The sequence below is a fragment of the Sinocyclocheilus anshuiensis genome, unplaced genomic scaffold, assembly GCF_001515605.1.
Source record: "Sinocyclocheilus anshuiensis isolate Anshui unplaced genomic scaffold, SAMN03320099.WGS_v1.1 scaffold241, whole genome shotgun sequence".
NCBI classification, from domain to species: Eukaryota; Metazoa; Chordata; class Actinopteri; order Cypriniformes; family Cyprinidae; genus Sinocyclocheilus; species Sinocyclocheilus anshuiensis.
In genome coordinates, this window is record NW_015540865.1 from 114,223 (window position 1) to 127,389 (window position 13,167).

Sequence of the window (13,167 nt, forward strand, 5' to 3'; positions counted from 1 at the left end):
TGTGTGTGTGTGTGTGTGTGTGTGTGTGTAAGTGAGTGAGTGAGTGAGTGAGTGAGTGTGTTGCTGAGAGTGTGAGAGTCTTTTGTCTGTAATGTGAAATCCAGATTCTGGTTCTACCTGTTCCCAGGTGTTTGAACAGATCAGCTTCCCTGAGCGAATCCTTACTGCTCAGGTAATTCTAGAGCCTCACTGATGATGATATTAGTGGTGTTTGTTGAGCGTATAGGGGTGTTGTTTAGGCTTAGAGATTTTAGTTCAGTATTTGTAAAAGTCTCTATATAATGGCTATAAAGCAGTGAAGGTTTCCAGCAGCTGTGCTGGAGCTCTGGTTTCGGCGTTTCCAGTGCTCATGATGGTCAAACCCACATCCGCTGCTCCTCCAGTCTATAAACAAACTCTCTCTCTCTCTCTCTCTCTCTCTCTCAAACACACACACACACACACACACTCTCTCTCTCTCACACACACACACACACACACTCTCTCTCTCTCACACACACACACACACACACTCTCTCTCTCTCACACACACACACACACACACTCTCTCTCTCTCACACACACACACACACACACTCTCTCTCTCTCACACACACACACACACACACTCTCTCTCTCTCACACACACACACACACACACTCTCTCTCTCTCACACACACACACACACACACTCTCTCTCTCTCACACACACACACACACACACTCTCTCTCTCTCACACACACACACACACACACTCTCTCTCTCTCACACACACACACACACACACTCTCTCTCTCTCACACACACACACACACACACTCTCTCTCTCTCACACACACACACACACACACTCTCTCTCTCTCACACACACACACACACACACTCTCTCTCTCTCACACACACACACACACACACTCTCTCTCTCTCACACACACACACACACACACTCTCTCTCTCTCACACACACACACACACACACTCTCTCTCTCTCACACACACACACACACACACTCTCTCTCTCTCACACACACACACACACACACTCTCTCTCTCTCACACACACACACACACACACTCTCTCTCTCTCACACACACACACACACACACTCTCTCTCTCTCACACACACACACACACACACTCTCTCTCTCTCACACACACACACACACACACTCTCTCTCTCTCACACACACACACACACACACTCTCTCTCTCTCACACACACACACACACACACTCTCTCTCTCTCACACACACACACACACACACTCTCTCTCTCTCACACACACACACACACACACGTTCATGCTCAGAGTGAAGTTTGATGACATCATTTCCTGTTTAGCCACTTGTTGTTGATGTTGTCGTCGCTCCTCTGGGAGCATCTCAAGGTTTCTCAGAGAAGAATCTGAGTGTGTGTGTGAGAGAGAGAAAAATAAACAGTATTTTGCGTGAGAAATTGACAGTAAAAAAATATATATTTTTAGATATAAAAATTTTAGATACTATTATAGTTTTTATTCATATTTTAAATTAGCTTTTATTTTTATGTTTTGTTTTCTTCTTAATTTTAGTTAAGCTTTCATTTTTTGGTTTTGTCATTAAACATTTTTTTTTTTTAATGTCTAGATGAATTTTTTATTAATTTTTATTTCAGTTTTAGTAAAAAAATAGCTAAAAACCCAAATTTTTCAACAAGTTAAACTAAATAAAAATGAGAAATGATGCCTTGCTTAAATTATTGAAATATTAACTTAAACCTCAAGGAGACTTGAAAATGTTTTAGCTCAAATGGGTTCGGATGACAAAAAAGATTACAAAAATATAAAAATATAACTAGTTGAAATAAAAAAGTTTCTGTATTTTTTATTATATATATATTTTATTTTTATATTTTATTTTTATTTCAGTTAACATACATTTTTAAAATGTAGTTTTAGTTAACAATAACCCTGCTCTACAATATACTTTAGAGTTAACTAGTGTATTCCATATCATTACAGTAATTATTAAATTAGGGGAAATGTATTTAAATCTAAAAATAATAAACGAAAATAATTTCACAATGCAAAAGATCTTAATGGTCCTAAAATAGGCTTCATTTTCAGACGCATTCTTAAAAGGCTTTGTGAGATTCACGTCTATGCTGCTTTTATCGAGTTTGTTCTATTAATATAATTGCATTATATCTGAAATGCACATGAATCAGATGTGGCTTCCCGTAACCCGTAGTTCTCTGAAAACGCTATTAATGCGTGCTCTATTTATAGAGCCGTCATCGGAGCAGACGAAGCCTTTTGTGTGTGTTAAAGGTCTCTGTTGTGATTGATTTTCATTAGATATCCGCTGACACAAAAGCAGACGTCCAGCCATTTATATAAACGCTGAGAGAGATGCAGTAATTCAGCCAAACGTGGAGATTGTGTGATTGTTTACTCACCCTCATTTCTGTGTTCAATCTGTGCGCTGTTGTTTTGTTAGTGGAACATTAAAAGAGATGTTCAGCAAACATGATCTTCACAGACACTGGCCTGAGACTCAGCCTCTAAAAATGATGAAAAAGCACAATAAAAGTGCCATCAAAGTGTCTCAGCAAGTCTATTTGAAGTCATACAATGCTTTGTGTGAGGAACAGACTCATGGACAATTGTATTATTATTCATTCACATATACAAGCACACTTGCACCTCAAGTATTGTGGCAGGTTTGACATCAAATGATGTTATTATTATTATTATTTATTTATTTTTTGAGAACCAAGCATATTGTACAAACCATATATACAAGTCCATATAACCAAACAAGTCAGGTATATTTAGAAAGGGGGAAAAAATGACAGAAAAAACAAAAATTGTTTCCAAATACATTTTAATGTCAATTTTAAGTTGTTCAATCATAGCCATTTTACTTATGAATATAACAAATATAATAAGTAAAAAAAATACTATATTTTTATCACCATCCAATGAGAAACACTTACATCAGCTTCTACAAAATTTTATCTTAGCATCCTTTTGTTAATAATTTAGCAATTCTCTACCAAAATAAATGTGTGCTTTAGGACACTAATAAATGACTAATGGTTGTAGATCCATTTTTAACATCACATGACTTGTGCACAGGCTTATGGATTATTGTTATGATACCGTAATGGTGCTTTTATCAATTTTTCTGTCCTTTTTGGAGCTGTCCTTTAACCCTCCCCTTTGTGTTCCACAGAATAAATAACAACATACAGGTTTGAACACAACAATCATAATCATAATAGTTTCAGAGGAAAGTGACAGGAAAAGCATGCAGGAACTGAATGGATCTTTTCACGTCTTATTCTCTCAGTTCATGTCACTGCGCTGCAGGATTCTCAGATTCTTCGTGGGTTAATCGTCAGTGATTTCTCTTTTTTTTGGTCATCTAAAGTAGGTCTGTTGTAGGCAGTGTTCCCAGTGAACGCTCGGGCACCCGAAGTGACCCGCAGCTGTCCGGATCTCTGTCCTCATGTCCCAGCACAGAAACACGAGCACACAAACTGGGCCGCGATGATTGCAGGCCAAACAGAAGAGTAGGAGAGTCAGAGGATTCAGAGCAGGGCTGCAAATACAGATTCAGATCAATTATTCTTCTGTTTAGGATTCCTTCAAAATTAAGCAAAAATAAAAGACTCCACAATGACTAAACTCAAACTCAACAACGGGACAAGTGCTGAGTTAGAACTGCAAGCACTATTCAATGGAATTGATAAAAATCAATTCACTCGATAAAGATTATTGGAGTATGTTTTACAAGAAAAAAATATTTCTGTTGCCATTTTTCCTTAGAAATACATTTCATTGATGCCTTTGGCACTTACATTGCATTTAAGCTATACATTTGTTTTTTATTCAGTTTATGCATTTTTGCCCTTCATGCAATTGAAATGCAAGACTTACATTTCTCCATTTGGCAGATGCTTTTATCCAAAGTGACTTGCATTGCATTCAAGCCATACATTGGATCAGTTCATGCATTCATTCCCTGGGAATCGCACCCGTGACCTTGGTGTTGCAAGCACTAATTCAATTGTTTGAGCAACAGAAACACCAGTATAATACCTTTCATCACTGTCAAAGTGTAATCTGCACTGAAAACATGGTGTAGGATTTACTTTGAATCTATTTTCACTCAAAAATTATAAAATTTTACAAATACTAATTAGGGAATGCCAAGTAGACACTTGCATTCATACTAAATGTTTTTTCCAGTTCATGCAGTTGAACCCATGCGTGACTTACATTTACATTCATGCATTGGGCAGACCCTTTTATCCAAAGCAACTTGCAACGCATTCAAGCCAAACATTTGATCAGTTCATGCATTCCCTGGGAATCGAACCCATGATATTGGCGTTGCAAGTACCATGTTCAATTGTAGAAATGGCAAGTAAATTTCACAAATAATTACAACAAAACTGCAAGTAACACATCAAATTAAAAATGAAATTTAGAAGTAGAAAGACTGAAATAGTATTTTCTTGTAAAACATACTCCAATACATACAAAACATACTTGAAAAATCATTTTTTACACTGTAGGTTTGTCAGCATTTTTAATTATTAATTTTTAATCAATTATCTCTTGCAGTCCTAACTCAAACAAACAATCAGTTGTTGAGTCTGAGTTTAGTCATAATGGGGTCTTTTTCTCAAGACATCAGCCCTTGACCCAGAATATCTTGTGCTTGTATCAGAATATATTTTTAATGGCCTCATTCGGAGAAATCTGATCATAAATATGTTGCTGATCAAACGTAGGAACAGCTTTTCGTCTCCTCACAGCATCACCCATCATCGCTTATATAACAGCAGCTCCTGCAGGATTTAGGACTGATAACAATAACATTATAAACTCAAGTTTAAAGGAATAGTTCACCCAAAAAAAATCATTGGGGTCCAATCAATATATTTTGTCCCTTGTATGGATGATAAACTTTATGGATGGACGAGCACAAGCTTGTGTTAATAAAACATCATATTATGTGCAGATGCATCATATGCATGAAGAGGAAAGACAGACAGAGACGTCCTGATAGACATAGAGTGTGTGTGTGGACCAATGTTGACTGAAGGTGTGTGTGTGTGTGTGTGTGTTTTGGAGCTGATCCCGATTATATTTTCTCGTCTCGTGGCGTTCTGTTCTCTTCTCTGGATCTTGGACCTCGTCGCTTTGCTCTGCCTGTAGAACCAATTTAACCGTGTCCAGTGTGACCCATTTACAGGACCTGAGAGAGACACACGGCACGCTGTAGCCTACTTACACTAGCCTATATATACCAGCACAGCACGCTCGTTCAAAAGTTTGCTCTGGAAGTGTGTGTGAAGAGAGATGATGATGTATTTAATCTGTGTTTGCATTCGTCACTGTCATTATGAGTGTTTATTTGTTCAAGCTTCTGTGTTAGTATTGCTCATGCTCATTCGAATGCAAATGCTATGCACACTTAAGTCACCTAATTGTCTTAATTGGCTGGTTTTGGGTTTGTCAGATGACATTCAATGTGTTGTATTCATATAGTAGATGTCTGCCATGAACTCAGATGATCTGCGTTCAGCGATCTCAAGATTTTCCACGTTGAGCTATTTGTGATACTCGTATGTCCCTGAGGTTAGATCGCACAAATCTGTGGCCCAGAATACTTTACAAGAAATAAAGTTAGTAGCAGCTCGTCTAAAAACTGAAGCCGCTGAGGGTCCCGTTTACACCTGCTATTAACATCCGTCTCAGCTGAACCGATCGCAAGGGAACAGTATTAAATACCCAGATAACAGGGAACGTTCTCAGAATGTTCTGGCAAGGTTCTCCCAGAGTTATGAACGTCAATGGAACGTTTGTTCAGAGATTTTTTATTCATGGAATGTTTTTTTCCTGAAACGTTTGAAATGTTCCAACATTTGAAACCACTTTGGAAACTTTTTGAATTCAAGAGTTACACCTTTTGAAACATTTAAAAGTAACATTCTCATAAATGCAAAATGATACAATGGAATGTTCCCTTGATGTTCCCGTAAACGAGAAAATAATGTTTCTAAAACATTTACAAAAAATTTCCAGGTGTAAAACGCAATTTAAAAAAAGAAGTACCTTAATATCTTGATCTTTAGGTTTTTAAACTTATTTTAGAGCTTGGTTTTGTCTTGTTTCCAATCATTTTTAGTCATCTTGAGGCCCTCTAGTGGATGTCGGACCCCTGGTTGAGAATCACTGAATCATTAGAGTGCATGTGTGTGTGAGTTTAATAGTTCTGTCCGGTCTAGTGTTGTCAGTATTGTTTGATTGTGGAACATTCCTATAACACTCCATCAGTACTGATGTAGCAGAGAAAAGGGAAGAAACAGAAGGAGGCAGAGACAGAGAGGAAGATGGTGAGCGCTAGGAGGGGTTCGAGAACAAGCGCTGATCTCTCCGGGAAGGAGACTGAGCTACATTTTACACGTGAAGAGAAATTAGTTTCCCTCAGGGACGCACGCACACACACACACACACACACACACACACACACACACGAGACACAGTGAGACTGAAGTACTTCAGCTAGTGAAAGTGAAGCGACTGACGGACACACAGCTGCATCAGTGACACAGAACCCAACGACATGCAGGATTTAACATCAGGTATGTGACTAACAGAGAACCATGTGTGTGTGTGTGAAACTGTGCCATTGTTTGACAGGCATTAAGAGACCACGAGTACAATCTTACAAACGTTTTATGCCTAAAGAGACTTGCATTGCTCAGACTAAATGAAATATTAACTCAGATGTTTTGCCCTAATATTCTCCAGGAGAAGTAAAACAGACCTGAAGGAGTCTATAGCTGTTGTACAGTAAGAGTTTAGAGATATAAAATCAATGTGGAGCAGCTCAGATCATCTGATGAGAAATGTTTGAGTTCATCCCGGCTAACAGGGAACGTTCTTGTAACTTTATTAATATTTGATATATGTTCTCATCATGTCGAGAGAAAATGTTCCTTGAACAAATTTCTCTGAATGTCTTGATGTTTTCTGCACTTGTTGAACGTTCTCATAATGTTGAGAAAATGTTCTTAGAACAACATTCTCAAAATGTTTTTATGTCGTTCTAAGAAACATTTTTGTAACCTTTTAATAACAAAAAACTGGACATGTTCTTCGAATATTAAAAATAAACATTCAATGTTATATTTTGGGTGAAAAAGTTAGTAGAATGTTGTAAAAATGTTTTTTGTAACCGTTAAATAACGTTCTAATCACGATAAGAAAACTGGAAACTTCAACGTTTTAGAAACATTTTAAAACAATGTTCCCACAACGGTTTTAAAACCTAAATTTGTTCCCTGAGGCATCGAGATCTCTTGATTTTGATTACAGACACAAATCTTGGCAAATCTGAGCAGTTTGAGACACTGAAACGTGAAGAGACGTGAAATTACTGTATTTATTTATTTATTTTTATCATGAGAAACATCTGAGAAGCTGGAGATTTAAAGCTCAACATAAGATAACATTCACAACTCATTTGACTTCCGTAATTTGATGAACTTCCAAGAAATTCTGGATAGAAACAACAACAGCTGGAATTAAGGAAGTAAATGAGTCTGTTTTGATGTCATGTGACTTTAAGCAAAACCCTCACATTGTTCTGTGTTTAATCTCATTGTCTTCAACAAAATGTCAGATTTGTCAGAGGGAAGTAGGAGGCAGCAAACGCTGAAAGGCTTTTTCACTCGAGTCACGCTGCTTCGGAGTGTTTTCTCTGTCTCAGAACAATGAGCCGACAGCGTCCTGCAGCATGATGTTTAGCCGAAACACTGAAGGAGATCGGTGTAGTTCTGTGTGTGTAAAGTCATTCAAGAAGAGATCTGGATCACTGATCCTGCATAAAGCTGTATGATGCATGTGGTCAAAGCAGCACAGTTGGGTTTCCTTTAAATACAGATCTGACGACTCAAACACTGAACAGTTAACATCAACCAAGTGAGGGATTTTGGCTGCAGTCAGTTCTTCATTACATTTGCATTCATTATGCAAATTGACTCGAGGAACAAGCAGTTCATCATAGTACACGATGGCAAGAGGAAACTAGATCAAGTACACAAACTAGAGCAGAAGAGGAAGATACGAATTCATTTTTCAAATTTAAATAGGAGTCATTGTAGCACGTGTCTTTGTTTATGGTTGTAGTTAGTTTAGTTCTCCTGTCTGCAGCTGTTTTCTGAAGGTTATGATGGTCATATGGAGGTTTAAGCTCATTCCACCACTCAGGAACAGAGACGGTGAAGGGTCTGGAAAGCGACTTTGTGCCGTGTTGTGTGTCGTTCCTGAAGATCAATGTCAAAGCCTTGAATTTGATGCTTGAAGTTCAGCTGTAAGTGATGGTTGATAGGAAATTTGAGTCATGTTCTTGGCCATATTGTGAATGGTTCATTAGTCAAGGCTCGATATTAACGCTCGTCTGGGAAAAGTGGATTTTTTTGAGGGGGCAAGTAACCTGATTAAAACGTCAATAACAAAAAATTACGAGGGAAGCACCAAATTTTGTCGAGAATGATTCAGTGTAAACAGCGACTAATAATAGATAATGTATTGACAGTAACACGGTTGCATCAGTTGATTTCTCCACGGTTTCACTATGAGAAATCAAAACAAATGAGCGGAACAGCAAATTGAGAATGTTGAGTTTGTATTTATAACATGTGATAAGCAATACCACACAATCAAGAGTGCTGTTTTCCCAAATATCAGCACGATAGCAAATGTGACATTAATTTTATACAACAGCTCAATAAACAAGTAATTTAAAGTGACTTATATTAGACTGATGAAAATAAAGATCACAGAAGAACAGTTGTGCATCTGAACTAGGGCTGCATGATTAATCAAAATTAAATCACAAAGGCGAGAAATCGCGATTAGGCAGTAGCTGTGATTGTATGTTGTCATGCGTATCTTTCAGTGAAGCACGGTTCTGTGATAAGCAGTAAATCTCCATCCGAAGGCCAGAGGGCGCTCTCGCGCTGAAACTCCAAATACGCCTCGCAGAAGAAACCCAGAAAATCCCTATAGCGGTTGCTGAATAAACAGAAGATTTAACTGCTTTTATTGATTCAACGTGACTAATAAACACACAATACAACAATATATGGTTTATCTGAGTTCGTCTTCTTATAATTTTTCTTATAATAAAGTATATAATAATGCAATGCTAATCGACATAACCTTTATCACTGCTTAGAATAGTATTAAATATGTTGCGTGCCTCATTCTGTGTAAGAAGCCACATCATCTCACAGAAGGATTTATTTCAAACACTCGACTGACGTTATGAAGTGAGTTTGGAGTAAAAACATGTAATTAATGGTATTTAACATGTGGTATTCTCATAAATTACATTTACACCACCAAAAAATCCACTTTTCTTTCTGGACAAGCAACTTTTTTAATTGGACGTGTGAATGATTTACTTGTCCGAAGGCTTAATGTCGAGCCCTGCATTAGTGCACATCAGTATAAAGAAAATGTTTGACCTTTCATTAAAATAGCAACTCGCTCCACCTCTGAAATGACTTTGTTTTGCTGCTGATGTCTTCTAGGCTGGGCAGGCTGTTGGTTAAAGGTTAAATGTCTAATTTCTGCTTCACCAAAATGAATCATAATCAATTTGAACAGCCCAACTGGCTCAGACTAAAATGGACTAATGACTAAACTAGTGACCTGAGTTTGGGACGGATCTGCCCGTCTGTCTTTGTAAGAAGTGTGACAACTCTTGGGGAGTTTAGCATGGTAATATAAATGGCAATGTTAACATCTTGGCGGAATAGATCTGCTACGCTGCTGCGGCAGATCAAGTACCGAGATGTGCTATAGCCAATACATCCACAGACATGCTGTTGTGAGCATGCAAGAAATACTGCTGCTGCTGCACACTGAACATATATGAAATAACCCCCATATATAACATACAGGTGCATCTCAATAAATTAGAATGTCGTGGAAAAGTTCATTTATTTCAGTAATTCAACTCAAATTGTGAAACTCGTGTATTAAATAAATTCAATGCACACAGACTGAAGTAGTTTAAGCCTTTGGTTCTTTTAATTGTGATGATTTTGGCTCACATTTAACAAAAACCCACCAATTCACTATCTCCTGAAATAAATGAACTTTCCACGACATTCTAATTTATTGAGATTCACCTGTACATGACATCCTGTAGCAGATCTATACAGGTGGAGCTGGGGAAGGTGGAGGGTTTTTGAAGCACGTTGCAATAACTAGCCAAGTATTTGAATGCTGAGCAGTAATAATGATGTGATTTTATCACATAGAGTTAGAACCTATCGGACTGCGCCATCTAGAGTTTAATGACAGAACTTTGTATTAATTATGCAGCTCTGAAATACAATGAAATGGCCTGCGAGTGTGGTTTCTCCCACATTCTGGTTAAAGCAAAGAAAACACACAGATGTTATGAACGGTTATTTAATCAGCTTTAGTGATTGAATTGTTTGAAACTGTCGAGGCAGATCAAATTGGGATACATTTTTCTAATCTAGATTAATCCCATATGCTGCTGAGCACTAATGCGTTAGACTATATGAATTCTGATGAGAAGACCAGCAGGACATTCATGGTTTCTCCAGTAACCTGTGTTTTCTCTCCATGCAGGTTTTCTGATCTCGCGTGTCATCGGTCATGGCGCTGGTCCAGTCTCTCCCCGTGTCCATTGACCATCCAGGACCAGGCCTGGACCCGCGTCTCCATCCCGCCTCGCCTCCTCTGATGGGAGCGATGGGTGCCGTCAGCAGCATGATGCAGAGTCACGTCACTTATCCTGACCGCGCAAACATAGAGGTCAGCACCAAATTCCGCAAGGGCACGCCGGGCTCCGGACGCCTGCTGTCCGAAACCTCACAGGGAAGTCGGACTCCGTCCAGCAAGAGGAGGAACGTCGCCGGCAGAGCGAAGGGCTTCGGTGCTCGTTCATATTCGCATGAGGACTTGATAAGTGACTGGAACGATAATCATTTGGATGTGGGTTCGACTTGTGTGGACGGACCTCCGAGACTGGTTGCAGTGTCTGGACAATTAGAAAGCGTGAGTATTAGGGTTTATGGATTAATAAAATAATCCTGTTCCCCTTTCTTATCTCCTATCACTCCCTGTGTTATAATAAAGCCAATAACTTTAAAAAAAAAAAAATAAAAAAAAATATATATACATTTCATATTTCAACATTTCTAATATTGTACAGAATAAATAAATATATAAACACACATACATAAAATAAAAAATAAAAACTCTTATAAGTTAATTTAAATTAAGTATTTTTATAAAATTTTATATTAAGTGAAAAAATTTAAATATATTTTTAAGCATTTTATCTGAAGTATATATTTATATTTTAAGTATATATAAAATATTACAATATTAGAAATTTTATTACATTTAATTCATCAATCTTTTTTTATTAAATTAAATTGTATTTATATTACTTATTAAATGAGAGCTAGATGATGAGAAAGGTCTTTAACACAAATAATTTGATAACACCATTAAATGTAATTTTTACCTATAATATCACTTTTATTTATACTGTATTGTGCTGGCTACACAATTTTTAATGCTTTATTTTAATTTCCTTCATACGTTTTATTATTGTTTTTTAATCAATTTTATGGAAAGCATTTTGTATGAAATAGCATTGTGAATGAAATGTGCTATATAAAACTGGCCTAATTAACATTTCAAACAATTGCATTTAATTTTTAGTGCTTTATTTTTAAATTATTACATTTAAATATTAAATGTAATATTATCCATTTATCAGCCATATGAACACTAGGGCTATCAAAATGACTAAAAAACTAAATTCGAATTTTCTACTTAAATATTATCAAAATTTGAATTATATTTGAATTTAAAAGGCATAATTTCAGTTAGGGGGGAAAAAAGCTTTTGGCTTCTCTCCTGAGGCCACAAGAGGGCGCATCGAGCAAAATATTATGCACGTTTCTTCAAAGCGTAATAAAATAACACGACTATCTTTGAAAAAAAGTGCATAATGTTTAAAATAATGTTTATAAACCATATATAATTAATAAAGTTGCTTAAACAATTAGAAAAAAAAACAGCACCATGCATGTATGTATAGTTTAATACAAAGGACCGAAAACCAATCACAAAGAGTAGGCTACTTTCTTCATTTAAAAACATGATAAACTAAAACATTTCTTTTTATCACTGTCTTCATGGTAATGCATGAGGTTCCTCATGGTTTCTGATGTTTGTTTCTCTCAGAACACTCAGCAGGCCATAATCAGACCCACTGCCTTCAAACCCGTGGTGCCTAAGAGCCGTAACGGCGTGCAGTATCTGTCTCCGCGGCTCAGCGCCGGTCTGTCGGGAAGCCAAGGAAACCTCAGCATGTTTTCTCCAGAAGACGAGGATGTTGCGCCGGCGATGATGGAACGGCGCAGTTCTTACAGCGGTGCTCGCAACACTTTGTTCAGCCAGTCCTTTACCATGACGGACACGGCACGCAACTCCTTAACCAACCTGCCGGCATATAACGGCCCCGTGTACAACCCCAGCCACAGTGAGGCGAGCAAACATCACGGACACTCCAACTCCGACAGCGGCCGCTCCTCGTCCAGCAAGAGCACGGGCTCTCTGAGCGGCCGCGGCCCCCTGCTGACCGACCCGCTGTCCCCACCGCCCATCCAGGCCTACGAGGCCATCGTCAGAGACCTGGAGGACAAACTGAGGGAGCGAGACCTGGAGCTGCAGCAGCTCCGAGAAAACCTGGACGAGAACGAAGTAGCCATCTGTCAGGTGTGTGAGACACCGTTTTCATCTCGACTAAGAGAAAAGCAGAAAGTTTTCAGAAAGTAAAATTGAGTAAAGCCAGACTACTGTGAAAAAATACCAAATATTAAATGAAAAGGAATGAGGAAACTCAGAGCTCAACAGTCAGTTCCAGAAGTAAACATCTCACTCATTTCCACCATAGAAATAAGTTTTTAATAATAATAATAATATAAATGAAAATGCGCATGAAAATTAGTCAAAATCTGGTACAATGCATTAAATGGAAACATTTATGTTAAAAATTGTACACTGTCCCTTTTCAAATAAATAAAGGGGGGAAAAATTACAATAAACTAAATTATTAAAAAAA

General features: G+C 37.7%; 1 protein-coding gene across 1 annotated transcript in view; it reads left to right on the forward strand.

Moving 5' to 3' along the window:
• Positions 1-13,167, forward strand: part of LOC107688036 (leucine zipper putative tumor suppressor 2 homolog) — a 22,655-nt gene that overhangs the window by 2,760 nt on the left and 6,728 nt on the right. Inside the window, exons 2-3 of the mRNA XM_016485575.1 lie at positions 10,656-11,084; positions 12,288-12,821. Of these exons, the coding sequence (XP_016341061.1) occupies positions 10,683-11,084; positions 12,288-12,821 (936 nt within the window). The 5' untranslated portion in view covers positions 10,656-10,682. The remainder of the gene's footprint in view (positions 1-10,655; positions 11,085-12,287; positions 12,822-13,167) is intronic.